Source organism: Abramis brama (genome assembly GCF_963993115.1).
Source record: "Abramis brama genome assembly, chromosome: 16".
Lineage (NCBI taxonomy): Eukaryota > Metazoa > Chordata > Actinopteri > Cypriniformes > Leuciscidae > Abramis > Abramis brama.
In genome coordinates, this window is record NC_139978.1 from 25681367 (window position 1) to 25698841 (window position 17475).

At 37.4% G+C, this 17475-nt stretch overlaps 1 protein-coding gene across 2 annotated transcripts; it reads right to left on the reverse strand.

Moving 5' to 3' along the window:
• Positions 1-1085: 1085 nt before the first annotated feature.
• Positions 1086-16743, reverse strand: cry3a (cryptochrome circadian regulator 3a). Of its 2 annotated transcripts, none has more exons than XM_084087696.1 (15): positions 16565-16743; positions 13712-13882; positions 9681-9789; positions 9408-9550; positions 8934-9118; positions 8568-8656; positions 8099-8239; positions 7540-7851; positions 6864-7015; positions 5013-5215; positions 4737-4829; positions 3981-4103; positions 3761-3847; positions 2364-2522; positions 1086-2260 (listed from the first exon to the last, which is right to left on the reverse strand). In XM_084087696.1, exons 2-15 carry the CDS (start codon positions 13867-13869, stop codon positions 2202-2204), a joined length of 2013 nt encoding a protein of 670 aa, XP_083943822.1. In that variant the 5' UTR covers positions 13870-13882; positions 16565-16743; the 3' UTR covers positions 1086-2201. The 2 variants fall into 2 exon arrangements, with proteins under 2 accessions (XP_083943822.1, XP_083943821.1); XM_084087695.1 differs by having other exon boundaries at positions 3981-4106.
• Positions 16744-17475: the final 732 nt, after the last annotated feature.

Genomic DNA, 17475 nt, shown 5'->3' on the forward strand with positions numbered 1-17475 from the left:
CTGATAAATGATATTTGGTCTGTAGATGTCATTTGGTATAAAGCATTTGAGGCCTATTACAGAGGCTTAACATTTTCATAATCCCAATTGGTTACCTTCCCAGAAGAAAGGCCAACGTGATTAGATTATAAATCAGATGTTAATCACTCTCATTTTTTAAGTTACAGAAGAGGAGAGCTTTATACAAAAAAAGGGGGGAAAAAAGACAGCAGAAAAACTAATATCACAATGAAAAACAAAACAAAAAAGTGATTAATAGTCAATGTTTTGCTTATTCTTTGGAATGTCAATGTAAAAATGTCATGTTATAATCAATACTGTCAGATGACGCTTCTAAATTGTTTTGCTTTACCTGAATAGGCACAAACAGATACATTTAAAATATTTTGGATTTATAAAATAAAAACATTGCATGTAAAACATACTAAGAGATTTTAAGGGTATAGATACAACAGGGTGTCTTCATTCCTTTTTTAATACATTACCTTCCTAAAGATAAATAAATGTTTGCTTCACACATGCAGTGATCAATGAACTTAGGATGATTTTCTTTTCCAGAGTCATTTCCTGGCTTTGGCAGAGTTTAAATTGGCTTTTTTGTTTATCAGCGTTTAAGGCCTGACCGTGAAGGTCAGCTGTCTGTGTGTGCCAAGCATGACAGAAGCACAAAGAAGATACTGTAGCTAATCTATAGATGCATTTAATGGAAAATTGTAGGCTACATTTAAATTCTACATTTAAAAAGCTCATTTAAAAAACATTCAAGAACTGTGGTCCATCAAATTTTTGTCCCTGATAGAATTTACAAATAGGTTAAAACATGAGGGTTTAAAATCAGCAATTCATGGAGATGGCTTTAAAATCTAGAAATCTTTTAACCCTACTTTAAAACATCAGCTCTGCTGGTATATATATATATATATATATATATATATGGATTTTCTGAGTAAATTGAAACAATAATACATTAAACTGGCAAAGAATGAAACGCCAATAAAAAAAATACCTGTATAAATTTTTCTGTTTACAAAAGGTGGCACATACACCACTCGATTGAGAATCAGTGAAACTGTACAATGAGAAAATGTCAGAGAAATTGGTACAAAAGTGTTTATTGATGATTGTATATTTTTCCAACCGATGGCTGGTGCTGGAGCCAACCAAATTGCAAAAATACTTTAAAAATCCTAGCTGCGATGAGTGTACAATGAAGCTCAGATTTATTCTGCTTGATCAAATCTCATACATTTATCCCACTTGGTAAGGTTCACTTGACAGTAAACAAAACCCTTCCCTGTGCAATGATGAAACAAATCACAAAGATGACCAAAAGAGTAAAGGGTTTAGGTATTAGGGAAACAATGGGGGGAAAAAGAAGAAATAAAAATAAAATGTCAAATAGTTTTTTCCCAAAGCTTTAGGTCAGTTTCACACCACACGCGTAAACAGAGCGTAAGCAGTGCATATTTTTTTCGGCGGCCATGTTAAGAGATTAGAGCATTCACACCGCACGCAGAAGCGGCGCGGCAGCACGTCGCAGGAGCAGAGCAGAAGAGGTAGTGCCGCGATCGTTTCGGTGCCGAGTCTATTTTTCCTGCACCACTCACGCTGAATTAAAGCCAAAGTGCATTGTTCTTGATCAAAATTGACCTGATTAACATGAAAAATAATACATTTTATCATAAAATCATGTAAGTGATGCGTTTCGTGTTTCACAATCACCATATGACATTCAGCGCTGTGAAAAAAAGAAATAAAATACTCGAAAACACATCACTGCCAGGAGATTTTGCCCAAACTTCAAAGGCCTGTTTAATTGACTAAAACTAGAGGTATATCTTAATATTAAGATTACTTTTATCATGTAAACTACCTATATACAGCATGTTACACGTGTATGTGTGTGGGACAGAGGGGAACACGGTCGCATCGCAGCAGAGTATGCTGCCTATCATAAATCAAAGCACATGGCAGACAAGGGTCGGAGGAAAACACCATTAAAGGTGACAATGGATGATACTCGTCTGTATTTGCAGTACACAAGCCGCGGTCCAGCGCGACAAACGCAGCTAGTGTGAAAGCATATCAGGTATATACGCACAGCTTCTGCGCTGCCTCCGCACTGCTTGCGCGTCCAGTGTGAAACAGGAGTTGTTTAGGTGAAAACAGATCTAAACTCAAATGGAAAAAGTCAGTCCCATTCAGACTGCTTTGTTTGAATCTGTTCTGCTCAGTACAATGGTATGTCCATTTAAATCTTCTGGAAAGAGAACAGAAAAATATCTCTCAAATGCATTGTGTGATTTCTTTTATCTATATTTATACAGTACATCAAGGATTTAACTGAGTTAATTTCTCCATACTTGACTGGTTCCCGCTGGTGGCATGAACCGAAGTGACCTCTGCAATTTTCCGTTGTAACTTGTGAGAGATAGAGAGGGTGTCATCTTCACCTTCAAGATCTCGTTCCGACTCCCTCTCCCTCTTCCCTGTCACGCTTCCTCCCGTGTGAAGCAGGTGTCCTGCAGAGGGCGACGTCACACCTCTAAATCAATTTGCACTGATTGCCAACAGTATCCACTGTTGCACTGGTCGCTCGCATTAAATAAGGCACTGATGTTTGCCTACAGAACGACTACTGGCTCTGCACCCCTATACCTAACCTCATTACTCCAGACCTACATGCCCTGCAGAAGCTTGCGTTCACAAAACCACTTTCACAGCCCTTTACCTGGACTGCTGGTGGAACAACCTGCCCAAAGCCTGGTTTATACTCGACGCGTCCGCACGAGCGCGAAGGTGCGCGCGGCAAAAATGACGTCATTGCGGTGTGGGCGGTCGTGCGCGTTGGGTTCGCAAGACCCAATTTCGCCTGGCGGTGTGCGCGACATTTTTTGTAACAACGCACGCGGCGCCGCATCCGAAGATGAACGACTTCGAGCCGAATCTGGCCGAGCTCGAACTTCTCACCACACCGGCACCCAGTTTGCACGTCTTTATGAGTTGCTTACATTTAAAAAATGAGCATACAATAGCATAAAAAGTATTTTTAATGAACATAAAGGTCCATGTTTAATAAAAATGTTCACAAAACTTAATGAAATGTTAGTGAAATTAGAAAATATGTAAGAGATCGTTAATTTAGTTATGTTGTATACACATTCTCATATCCATATATTTTGTTTTATTGTCACGACTCACGAGTAATAATCTCAGGGTTTACTGGGTTTTACACGATTCTTTTTGTAGTGTGGTATTGGTGGTGTACTATAATAAACATTGTCACGTGTGTATAGCTTTCTTCTTCTCACCGCTGATTCCTGATGGTTTAGAGGACAATTACTCGAGTCGCCCCCTATCGTTTCAAAGAATAGTACAACGGCGAGCGCGTCAAGTATAAACGCCTCGTCCATTTGGGGAGGTGCGCGCGCAGTCTGCGGAGACTCGCGCTGCGGAGTCAGGCGAAAGTATAAACAAGGCTTGACTCCCCACTTCTAAAGAAGTGTCTTTTTCATCAGCACATGACCCATTAATACTACCATTTACTATTCTATTCTATTCATTCATTTATATTATATATCGTTTTGGATAAAAGCATTAAATGTAAATGTCCTGCTGAACACCACACAGAATATTGAAAATGCATAAAGACAAGCATACATTAAAACCTTTCCTTAACAAAGCAACTTCCTTAAAAAAATGTTTTTTAACTATTTTATTTTTAACTGTATCATAATCATAAAACATACATGCCCATTACCTGAATTTTGGGGGCCTGCCATGTCATGCGAGACATTACATTGGTTAAGTCGACTGTTGTGCCCCGTGTCGGGCATGTGGTGGTATCCTTGGAAACAAGCAAGAGAAAAGGACAGCATGAAAAAAAAAATGTATCTTATAATGTTTTGCAGCTAATTTCGCAAATAATCTTTTGCAGCTATAAATCTAGTAGTGTATTATATTAGTGTACAAGGTGGCACCTAATTGCTGCTGTTTTTGTTGCTGAATTCCACTTGATCTCTTGTGTTCTTCACTGTCAAAGTTCAGCAGAATACTTCCACTCCTGTTACCACTGGCAACAGAACTGCCCAATACAGCTGGTGCTATTGAGATGTCAGAAAGTCAATTCACACCACATAAGTATGGAGCTCAGCACATGTCATGCAAAAAAACAAAAAACAGAGATAACGTGGGAACAGATTCTTAATTTATGGCCATGATATATATATTTTTTTTTCTGCATTCCATGTGTGGGGAACACGTTTAATTAAATTCCTTCGTTTTAGGTCAATTCCTTAGTACATAAGTATATAGTAATTAGTTAAATCATGGCCACAATTTTAACAAAACTAAAACGAGGGAATAAATTAGTACAACGTGGCCAAAAATTAACAAGTTGTGGAAACAAATTCATTTGTGGCCACAGTATCTTGTTTTTTATTCTTTGTGTCATGTGCAGGGCTCCATACATCAGTAGTTTGTTTTCTTCAAATAAATACAATTTAATTAGAATAATATATCATACCATATATATAAAAAATATTATATATTATAATCAATTATTCAAGATAAAAACCTAAAGTTAAAGTTAGCCATAAAGTTATGTTATCCTTTGTTATCTGTGAGTATTTCTCAGAATATTTAAGAAAAAAAATCACTACTCATAGGCTGCAAGAAGTAGAAGTTGTCACTACTTTGAAATCTCAAATTAAGTGGGGAAAAACAATGACTTTCACCTGGTGTATTGGTCCCGGACTGCTGTTCCCCTGGGTAGTACGCCATCCCATTCCCATTTCCGTTGTGTGTGGATGGTACGGAGGCCAGAAGTCCTGGAAAAACATAGAAAGTAGAATTATCCTCCACTGCTATAATGCACCAATAAATTTGCTACCACTTCAAACACTTTTGCTCTATTTCCACATTTCTGAAGTCATAATTGCACAGGGCTTCTTTTCAGGGATAAACGTGATTGCATGTAAGCTAGCTATTTGTTACAAGAAAGAAATTCTTGCCAAGTCCTCTGTAGCGTGAAAGTTGTTGGTAGATCTGCTTCATCCTCTCAATGTTGAGGCGGCTCGCTTCAGCATGGTTTACCATTGGTTTGGGGTAGTGGACGCCGATGATGCACTTGGCAGCGGCCTGCACTGAGTCTGGGGCATTCCATGGGTCGTAGATATATTTGGCAGGGAAACCTCGGAGAATGGGTAAATATCGTCTGAAAGAACAAAGAGATTAAACCAGTCTCATCATAAACACGAGAAAGGTTACGTGAGATGGTTATTTGGTTCCCATGTTTGAACAAGTGGATAAAACAAGAACACGGTTTCTCCGATTACGACAAGCGCCAAGAATGCAGCGTGTTAGTGATTAATTTACAAGAATCTCAAAATGGTAAGTCACATTTAACTGAGAGTATGTGAATTTATGGATATGTGCCATTCATACTACTAAAGAAACAGTCAACACCATAACAACAACAGAAAGGGAAAAGAACTTAAAAATTCAGTAAGGCTCTACTAAAATCAGGTCTTGCATCACTCCTCCAGGTCCCAGGACAGAAAAGGCCACCTACCTAAGGTGCTCCACCTTACCAGAGCGTGGGGACCGGGGGCTGCAGGAGGCACTGCTTGCAGACAGACGGACACAGTTTAAACAGGGCAACAGGGTCCTGCCTATTACGGAGATTCCTACTACAACACGCATTAGAAAGAGGCAGTGACCAGATCCTCCCAATACCTCCAGATCCAATGACACAGCACCCTCCCAGAACCCCATCCCACCCGCTTCAAAAAAATCGAAACTCAGAGCTGAGTGAGAGGTTCAGGTTCGCTCCCTGCCCCTCGCACTGCCACTGATCGTTTTTGAGATGACAGCGATCCCGAGCCAAAGCAGAGAAACCTGCTAGCTGCCAAAGAAGAAACGCAGTATACTGTTCTCTGCCCTTTAGCCAGGAACAGTCACATCCTGCCTGAACAAGCAAATGACCAGAAACACGTTACATCTACAGAAGCAGATTTGAGAAATTGCAGGTCGACCTATGGACCGTGAGCGACTTCGCTGGAAATGCATTGCGGCTCTCTATGCATTGAAAACAGACCAGGCTTTGAATATTTCCCTACCAAGCAGTTAAAATACCTTTTAATGAAACAAGATGCTACTGAGCAAAAGAACGGTCTACTACATTTTCCGCTGATAAAGCATCAAGCTTCAACCACATTCACAGCTAACAGGTTTCCAAATGCTTTGGCTGAGAATGGCTTTCGTCTTAAAAGCAATCAACCACAATTCACAAAGGGGAAAGGGAAAGCTGAACTTTTCACCCAATCCGCAAGTGACTAGACACAAGAAACACAAAAACATACAAGTTTTTAGCTAAAATGCATATGAGATACAGTAAAATGTGGTAACAGAAATGTTTACAAGCAAACATCTGTTTCTTGATGTGGCCTATAAAGAGGATAATGTGTTGGGAAAGTCCAAAATCCTGGAATACCAAATTCTGGAACTAGAAGGCCTCAGGTAGAAAAGTTCAAACAAAAAGAGACTACATGGGACAGGCTTGCTTTCCTGACTAATTCATATAGGAAGGTACTTATCCAATTCTAGACCTCAAATGATACTTTTGTGCATCTCAGTCAGATAAACTATAAAGACAAATGCTTCCCTATAGTACAATAAAAGTTGTATATATGCATATACATTCCTCTAATGGAGTTACTTGAGTTAAATGTTTCCTCAGTTTATTAATCTGTCCTTCCATGTGGTTAATTTTTATGCATTCTAGATTTTAAACAAGGGCCCTTTGGTGAAAGCAGGTAATATTAACCATGGGATTAGTGTATATGTTTGGGAATGTTACCAACCTAATGAAATCGCCGTTAGGGTCGGTGCGTCTGCCGAAACCCACTGGACAGTAGCAATGAAAGAACTGTTGAAAGAAAGAGCTACAGGAGAGCCACATCCAGCTGCCTGCGTTCACGCTCCAGTCAGCATCCAAAAGAAGCTCCTCAAACACCTGTCAATCATAACTACCATTACTCTGCAACCAATCAGAGATGGTTGATATTAAGCAGTCAGACCCATTAAAATGAGACCTATTACCCTACCGTTGAAAAGTTTGGGGTTAGTCAGTCTTTTTTTTTTTCATAGCTTTTCATTTCAACCTTTCTGACATGACAAGTGCCATTTTTAAATTCCCAAATCCCCCTTCAATAATTAGATCTCATCCTGAACAAACATCCTTCTCATGTATTCAAAGTATTGTTCTGAGAACAAAAAAAACCAGACCATACTGCATCACCGCCATGAGCACAAGCGGGACTGTGTTATTCAACTGACCCACGGAGAGCAACCCACTGAAAGAGCAGAACGGATCAACTTGTATTGAAAAAGGTATGGTTGAAACTAGTCTGTCTCTCACTGCAATAGGTTGCACATGTAAATGGACCTATTCAGTTAATAAAACATGCTATTTTTTACATGTTTCACTGTTTTATAAAATCTAATAAAATTCAAATCTCCCATGTGTAAGAGATGCACCTTCATGCCCTCTTCCCAACTGATCCACAGGTCTCCACGAGTGAGAAAACAAGCGACAGCATGACGAGCCAGGTGGTGGATCCAGCCTTCCTGCCGCAACTGGGTCATGATGGCATCAATCCAGGGAAAACCTGTCTTAGCTTCAGCCCACTTGGCCAAAGCCTCTGGGTTCTTGTCCCAGGGGATGCGCACACAGATTGGGTTGCCTTCCACCTTATCAAATCGTGGGTTGGTGGTGGCAGCAGTGTAGAAAAATTCCCTCCACAGCAGCTGACCGTAGAGGGAGAGTGGAGGAGTACTGGTTTTCTTTACCTGAAAGGAGAATTTCACACAGATATTTATCTTCATTTATACCTATGCAAACAGTATATTACCACATGGTTATCAAACATATAAAGCATTTTAAGCTGAATTTTCAGAAAAAAATAAAAACGACATTACTATATAAGATGTATAGCATTACCGCCCACCCCTAATCAATACACCTGTATTAAAAAGTGAAATAATGTGAGCACACTAGGTTTATACACAGATAGTTAGTGTAGAATTGTGTCTGTACCTTCCTGTAGAGGTCTGTGAGTTTAAAATAGAATAGGCGGCAGGATAGGCAGCCGAAACGGAGGTAGGGACTCAGGCCAGTCGGACTGGCCAACAAAGAGTTGGCATTCATTCTGGGTCTTTCAAAATTTGCAACCCAAGCCTGGAAAAACATGAGTAAGGAAAGGAAATTTAAAATCTTAGAAAGACATGAGGGTGAGCAAATGACAATACACATTTTTGGGTGAACTATCCTTTTAAGGTGGTGCTTCTTTAAATATATCTGAAGTTAAAAGCAAAAAAAAAAAACATTGGCCTAATGTATCTGAAAAGGTCCATCAATAACTGCAAAACCGGGCCTATATAGTGAAAATTCATTGTTGCAAAACCACTTTCTGTTGTATTTGTTTTAGCTGTTAAACACCACCTAGCATATGGCCCCAGGTAATAAGAGTTTGAGTCCCCTGCTGTACATCTATATGTGATCACACCTTTCGCTCCAGATGCCTTTCAATCCTTGTTAATGCCTCTGTTTCACCTCCTGGCCAGACAGCAGAAGGTAGTCCCTCTATGTCAAATCCTGAATCAAGATAATGTAGGTTAAAGAACCAATACTAATCTTGCATAACCTGATGGGTTCTCGTGTTGCAGTTTATGAAACTCGTGAATATGTGTTAGATCACAGGAAATGGACACAGTGATTGTATCACTTTGGTCAAGTGTATTTCATTTTAAAATTGTTTCTAATATTGTTTCTAATTTTAAAAATCATTTTAATCACCATTCCAAACTGACTTAACTAAACTGATATTCACCTGAAACCTGACAGATAAAGCTCTTCATGTCATTTAGCTCACCTAGTTCTTCCAGGGAGGGCACACCATATTTGTCCCCATGGTCGTCAGAGACAGGTGTGACGCAGCAGCCCATAATGGTGTTGGAGAGGGTTTCCACTGGCATCTCCGGTGGGTCTATTCGGCTGATCAGAGTTTGGAAACGTTTGTACGTGAGGGGAGGCTGACCACCATTTAGTTCAATAATCCTGAAATAATGGAGATGGTAAATTAAAAAAATGTAAAAAAAAATATATATATAAAAATGAAAAAGAATATAGCTAAATAAATCAAATGTAAAATAATATAGTGATGTTAGATTTTAAATGGGTAAATATCATTAAAGCTGAAGTGTGTTGTTTCTTTACATTAGCATCAGCAAAACTTTTTGGGCAAAATCAACCTATAAATGGCTTACTTATAATTGCACATTAAGCAGGTATAGGAGAAAGTATGTAAACATCAAAAATAATTTCAGATTTAAGGAAAAGCTCTTACTTATCAAGGTTGTAAAGGGTGTGTGAGGTCTTGACAATGACTTCAACTCCAGCTTCCATCGCAAGCTTTTTAATAGCTGCATCCCTCTCCTTCCCAAATGGCTCGGAGTCATACTCAAAGGTCAACCTGGATATTTTCCATTCCTGCAAAAACAGATTACAAACACTGGATAGTTATTCAAAAAAGTCAGGGCAGTGGATTGAACTAAATTGTAATGTGTGGCTTTCAGAAAGAAATACTGCAAGGTCTGTATATTCAACTGAAGAATTTCACCTTGAAAAGGCGTGGAAAAACATTGGCTGGTTGTCCTCGGATGACAAAAAGGCGGGAATTGAGTTTTCTTAGATTGGAATCAAGATCATCCAGGCACTGCAGGAGAAATCTGTCAGGAAAAAATAAAAATGTAACATGAAGTGTTTTAAAATATAATTTTAAACATTAAAATTAAAATTAAACATTACACCACCAAAACATTACTGCTATAGGAACTATTGCCATCCACAATTTTATTAGACAGTTTTTTTAAGCTTTACTAATGTAAATTCCTCTTTCCACCATAAAAGCAGATCCGCCTCCAATGGAACGATTCTAATACGAGTCAAATATATACCAAAAAGTATATTTTTTATATATGACACTTTAAGATTGGCTATTTTGACTCAAATTCCAAAATATAGTGAACACTGTAGTGAACAAATGGTACTGACATGTCCTGATTTGCCTTGACCAGGGACTTGGCGTGAAAAGTTTGAGAACTATTGATCTACAGCAAAGCCCTGAGGATTTACCTGTTCTGCAAGCTGTCCCTCAAACATTCAGATACTCTAAGTTTCCATTCACAAATCTGTTCATTCATGACCTGTTTAAACCATTAGGAGCTTAACTGCTATTTCCTCTCTACACATCTGCCTACCAGCTAAAGGGACATAAGTACTAGAGTCTATAAAGAGAGACAATGAATAAATCAGCAAACAGATAACACACTGCACTGGATAAAGAGGTCAGATTTGGTTAACAAAAATAAATACATAAAAATTTAATAATTTCAAAAGTATCTCTACGTTATTTAGTAGAAATTATTATTTTTTCCCAAATAAAATAAATTCAATTTTATTCAGTGAAATTTTTATTTCAACTAAATAATGCACTTGTACTTTTGACATTATATTTTTATTTATTTATTCAAGTCCACAGAACACAAAAACTAATAGCTATTGGGAGTATGAGGATGAAAAACCTATTTTCCAGAACTCTGCCTTGTCATACAACATTACTTATGTAACTGCCCTGGCCTAGATTTGCAGCACGCATGGTCTCCAACACTGGAGGGCATAAAATTAGCCCAGTTACCTCTTTTCAACCATAACAACTCTCTCAATGCCTAGTCTGAGAAAAGAGCACATCCCTGTATTGCCGTTTCCTCAGATCGTAGAAGGTTCTGACAGTAGAAGGTTCTGGCCATGACATCTAATGAAAAACAATCAGTCTATCTTCTAGGAAACCAAGATAAGTTATGGGCTACATTCATATTATCAGTTGTTACACAAGATGGATAGCTAACTGGGTAAATACGCCTCATTCGTTAGGGTAGAGAAAGTGCTATAGTTTAGCAAAAGCAAACATTTTAGGTGTTTCACACATTCTGCAGAGTGTAAGCAAGAGACTAACATTCATGTTCCAAGGTTATGGGTTCAATACTAGAGAAAGCATGAACTGATTTAATGTACACTTTGAATGGAACTGAATGTAATGCAAGTTGCTCTGAATTAAAAAAGAAAGTTGGGGGAGGGGGGTTGGTAAGATTTTTTTATGTTTTCGAAAGAAGTCTCATACTCAAAGGCTGTATTATTTGATCAAAAATACAGTAAAAACACTAATATTGTTTATCCCGATAAATTTAGTTTATCCCGATGATTAATATTGAAAATCCCGAAAAGGACTGTTTATTTCAATTGTCTGTTTGTTCTATTGATGTGGTATTGCTATTGTTTCTTATTTTATTACTGACTGTCTTCTGTAATATTTGAGATTTATATTATTATTATTTTATTATTTTTGGAAGGGCATGTCAAAATTAACCACTGGCCCAATCAGGCCAGTAGAAAAAATCCTTAACGTTGAGCCCCAAGGTATCATTAACTCAGTAAAACACATAATAAAACTGATGTAACTGATTGAGTTACTGCTAATTTGTTAGTGCATAACATCAAGCACATTTATGACATGATGCACTAACATGAAACAACACGTCCCTCTTGAGGATGTAATGACTAGTGTACACAATAGCAGTGAAGACAAAGAATCCTAACTGCAACTAACTTACACAACTATTTTTAAAGGCAATTTAGAGCAGATCACACAACGTGACCCGCCATCTCTCCTGCATTAAAGTACCTAAACTTGGAGCTCAACAGGTGATTTAAGTAAGACTGCAGAGGCCATCTGAACACTGCAGAGGACAATGATAAATCCAGTCACAGGTGCTTCATCTTTTAATCTGCTGAATTAGCTCTCATTAACATTCAGTCAGTATCCATTCAGTAGGTGAGCAGAGCTGAATGACAGGCTCTGAGGACAGACTGTGTGATTGTTTTCTGAGAGCCTGCTGGTCTGCAACTTGGCCTACTTTCCTCGTGAATTACTGTTATAGTACTGGATCGATTTAAAATAGAAACACATAGGCATATCTGACTGTTCACATCCGACTGCAAACTAAATTCTGAAATCCTTTTCATGAAAGCAGCAGGTGCCTGACTCAAAAGGAGTGTTTCCTAATTTTAACCATTGTGTAAATCGCTGGTTTTGCTTCAGAACCACAAATTTCCGTTAGACATGAAGTGGTCACCCAACATAATACTAATAGCGTTTATGGTACAAACATAAAACAACTATTCTTAAAATAAATTCAATTAAAAAAAAATATATAACATTACCAAGATGTGGACAGACCCAGCAATATGCAATAGATGTCTACAACATATATCCATTTTTTGGGTCATCACCCAACAGTTAAAAACACTGAGGAAATCTGAGGTCATAAGAGAATATACAATTTCTATTTCTGTAAAAATCCAGTTGCATCAACTGATATAATGGCTGCACCTTTATGATCACAGCAGGCAGCATGTGCCAGTAAAATTATGCAAATTGTAGTGATTTTACAACAAGGTAATCAAATCTTTTGTTTAACCTTTTTTTTAACATGATGTAACGTTGTGACTTTGCCCTGTCGTATTTTACAGTTGGAATAAACAACAACAGTATACACAATAGACTGCTTATGTGATCATCAAATTGTCTCAACTCATATTTCTGGTTCATGCAACAAAAGGGTTTGTTTTCATTGGAACAGAATGTACAGAAAAGATTTTTGCTTAAAAGACACCATGACCTCAATATCAGTTTCTGACCAAGTGACATAAGATGAGAGATCAGGGGCCGGTTTCACAAAGATAGACTTTGACTATGGCTTAGATATAGTAGATAGTCAGACTTCAGATAGACATCAAAATCAGACCGTTGCACAAAGCACTTAAGACTCTGACTATCTTAAGTAGGACTACACTGCAATGCATTCTGGGTAAAATAAGACACTTTTCAAAACAAAAAACATGGCGGATTGAGTAAGCGCATTCAACCGCTCAGTGCAGTTTACCCCAGCGGAAAATATGTGTTTGTTGGAGGAGTATAACAGTTACAAGGACATTTTATTTGGGAAATTTAGCGGAGAATGTAGTAACAAGAAGAAATTTTTAAATTATGAGCCATTTTCCCTTTTCTTTTGGCTGTTTGTAATGTAACTGATTGTTACTGCTGGTTGCCAAGGTAACAGAGTCAGACCTAAGTTAGCCTGGGGGTAAGGTGTCTAATTTTTTTGGTCTAAATAAATTTCTTGATTTTTTTTAATTCTTTATTTTTGTGAAACAGTCCAACTTGCATTAGACTAGTCTATGAGCAAATTTTAGACTAGTCTAACACTATAGACTGGTCTAAAATAGCTTTGTGAAACCGGCCCAGTTATGGTTTGTGATTAAAAAAAAACCCTGCCAAATGACTATTATGATATGATTGTGAATGTATCGGAAGAAAAACCTTTCACTTTAGCAACTAGCTTCCTTGCAGTGGTTATAATATATGTCAAGGCTACTCTGCTTTTCAATACGTATCAGTTAATTATCAGTAATTATCACTTATCAATAATTTAAAGTACAGATTCTTAGTGTCTTGCACTCTTGCATACTGATAATTGAGATATTTGCTTGATTATAAGATGAAAAGATGCTTTCTTATAGAAATGCACTAACCTCCACCTGTTGACCCCAAGGTTGGACGACCCAGCGAACCAGGGATCCAGGAAGTAGACACATCGAACAGTATCTGCCCCACACACTGCCTCCTGAAGTGCAGGGTTGTCATGGAGACGGAGTCCCTTCCGGAACCAGTGGATGGAATTTGGGGCCATGTTCACTGAGTCGCTGTTCCGGGGAAAAAAAGAAGGAAAAAAATGAAATCACACCCTCATTGAACAGTGTGAAAAGTGAAAATACAAGACATTTCTGTCATTTAAACTTACAAAAATAAAATAAATTAAAATATAAATACTTGAAGAAATTTGGGACCTTACAATCTCAATTTTATCCTTTTTCAACATCTTATTGTTGGCACATCTTGCTATTGATATCATAATTAAAAACAGCATTTCCTGAGATCCAGAGACAGGAAAAATGTTGTCAAAGACTAAAATCTCCAAAACATCACACTACAACAGAAATGCAATTAAATTATCTACTGATGAAATTGTAAGACTTTCTTTCTTATTTGAGAGACATAAGCATCATCACAATAACCTACTCTGATACCGTAAAAATGGATTGCCATTTTAAAATTTTGCTCAGAGACCTTTAGGTATAGATTTGAGCCTGTTTTCCCCCTTCTTGTCCTGTTTCCGTTCATGACAGAGGAATCCTCCAAATCTGGACTTAAAATCTGTCCATCTGAGCAGTCATTCTGTGACATTCAATTCTTGGCTTTTCCTCAGTCCGACTCAAGATGCATGACGTCTGCACTGGACGGGATATTAGTCATCTATGTCAATGCCATACTGCCTCTCATTAATGATGTGACATTTATAGAAGCCTGTCTGTCAATCATGGACATCTTTGAGCCCTGCTTGAAAACTGTCATACACTATAATAGCTAATACAGGATATGGTTTACATTTGTATAATACAGGACCACTTAATTTCCATGCAATAGTAATTTATCACGTTACTTTAAAAAAAAGTGCATAATATACACCAGACACTATTACATTGTTACATTTTTGTTTAAGGCAAGATACTACAGGCAAAAGGTTTTTTCAAGCACTGGTCAATTTTGAGATTTTGGGATATTTTGCTGTCTCATAACACTTCTTTCAGACTAGTGGATAAAAACACCCAAACAAACATTTAAGTGTTTGTTTTATTAGACATTATCTATTTGCAGCCGTAGAATTCAATTACAATACATATATATTTAAAGGCTGTTTTCTCATGCACTGAGACAAAAATCTCCACTTCAGTAGCCCCAAACCTTCTATATTCTGAAAGTTTTTACAGAGGGTTTGGTTCATATGTGACCAGTCACAAGTAGCACAGGTATATTTGCGGCAATAGCCAACAATACATTGTATGGGTCAAAATGATCGATTTTTCTTTTATTAGGATATTAATAAAGATCATGTTTCATGAGGATATTTTGTAAATTTCCTACCGTAAATATATAAAACATTTATTTTTGTGAGAAATTTGGTAATACATACATACACACATATATATATATATATATATATATATATATATATATATATATATATATATATATTCTCTTATATGTCAACAAAATGAAAAAACCTGTTGACATATCGTATAGTCAGTACACCCTGACTTTCGGACAGGGTGTACTCATTTATGCTGAGTACTTGTACAAGCCTTTGTGTCTGATACCCTGTGTGCTTCTATTCCAGAAAATTCACAAATATACAGTACACACGCACGCAAACTAATTCAAACAAGCAATGCAACTATAGTTTTGTACTCCAAATCCATACATTTAACATGTTGTGCTCATGATGATTAAAAACACAATTAAAATCTGACTTCATAATTCCTTGTTTTTTCCTTTATTTTCAATTTACATTAATTAAATTAATTAAATTAAATTTACATTAAAAGTAATTAATTTTGAACCTGGCTTCAGCCAAAATTCAGATTTCTGTTTTGGATGTGTAGCAAATTAGTGCATATTTAAATGGCTAATGCATCATTTACATATTTAAACAAAACATTTCAGAAAACTTGCAATATAAACCAATTGTCTTTAATTTACTGGAATTAATCAACCAGCTTACTATGGTGATATTTATCTTTCTAATCTCTATTACCCTATTCACCAGTGGTGTCTGTCTTGCCTTAATATCTATTTAAAGACATTTTACCTGGCAGTCTAGTGAAAATCTGACCAACCCATTTAAGATTGTCTACCAGTAGTTTAAACTGTCTGTCAGCTTTAAATTTACAACATGGGTAGGACACCTCATTAGGCAGAAGAAAATCTGGATATACTACCAAAAACACCCACAACCAAACCCCACACCTTAACATTAACGAATGCTGTGGGAACGAAAGGTAAGTTAGGTCAGATTTTCATAACTGTAACTTTACTCTTCTCAAATTACCATTGATGAAAAAAAATTACAAATAGTAGTAAACAAAATAAATATATTAGGGAACAAAAATATGATAAAATCATTTTGTTTTTAATTTAAAAAAATAAAAAATAAAAATAAAAAACATTTTACAGTGGCACACGACAATGGTCCACGGACACACTAACGTTAAGTTATTCCTGGAGTAGAAATTAGGTCAATTCTGCGCTGACATTGTAGTTAAAAGAGTTAGCCTAATGTATACATTTCGGGTTCCCCACAATGCTCCCTAAATCTAAAACGAGATATAAGGAGAAAAACGTAGACAAATATAAGAAAAACATTTGGAAAAACTTCAATAGGAAAACAGACATCGAAAATTAGGTCACCAGCCCACGTTATGCAACGCGTTTTTTACAAGGCAATAAGTAAAGCCCAAATAAATTAATACGCGGTTCGAACGCTTTACCTTTGACCGTTATGTCAGTCCCGAAGACAGGGCCATCTCTTCTCACGATATAGCGAGAGTCTCACAGCTAAAACAATTATGCTTTTTCACCGATCCAGTCTGGCTCACAGACTGTCAAGCTGCCCTCACAAGACGCTCGTGCACTGCGCCTGCTCGGTTTGGCTCTCTGTTGTGTTCTTGCCTGGATCAATGCAAAGCTCTCAGGATTTCCTAGTGAGAGCAATGGCGCTTCTGATTGGTCAAAACGAAGTCACGAGGTGCGTGGACTCTCACGTTTGGAAAGCATGAGCAACTAATGGTGGGGATAGATTTAACTTTTTACTGAATAGATAAGCAGTTTGAAATATCGAAAATAAAAATACGTTAAAAGAAAAGACTGCCAGCCGATCTGATCGAAATCCCAAATGTTTGCATGTCCTCCTTTCTTGTTTTGTCAGTTTGTTGCCTGGTTTCATAGACAAGGTTTAGGCCTAAGCCGAAAATGCATGTTTGAGCGGTTTTAATTAAAAGCAATCTTAAACAAAGAAATGTTTTTATTTTCTAAGGCACTTTTGTAAAAGCTACTTAAATGTCCTAATTTAACTATGGCCTACTCCTGGCTTAATCTAAGCCTTGTCTGTGAAAACCGGGCTTGCGTTTCAAAAATTGCAGTGCTACACAGATTCCCTTGAGTGCACTGAGTTCCAGTAATTTTCACAAAAGGTTAACATTTTAAATAGGCCTATATTAGACATCTCATTAAATGCTAAAGCTCTTCAGTTGGGTTGACAATATTTTGTAAGATTTTGGATGGATTGTCCCAACCACCCGCACAAAAAAACTCCTTGATTCTGCACAATAGGCTAAACAACATAATTCTGCTTCAGAACAGCAAAAGTTGATGGCCTTGGGGCACTATTAATTTTGTACCT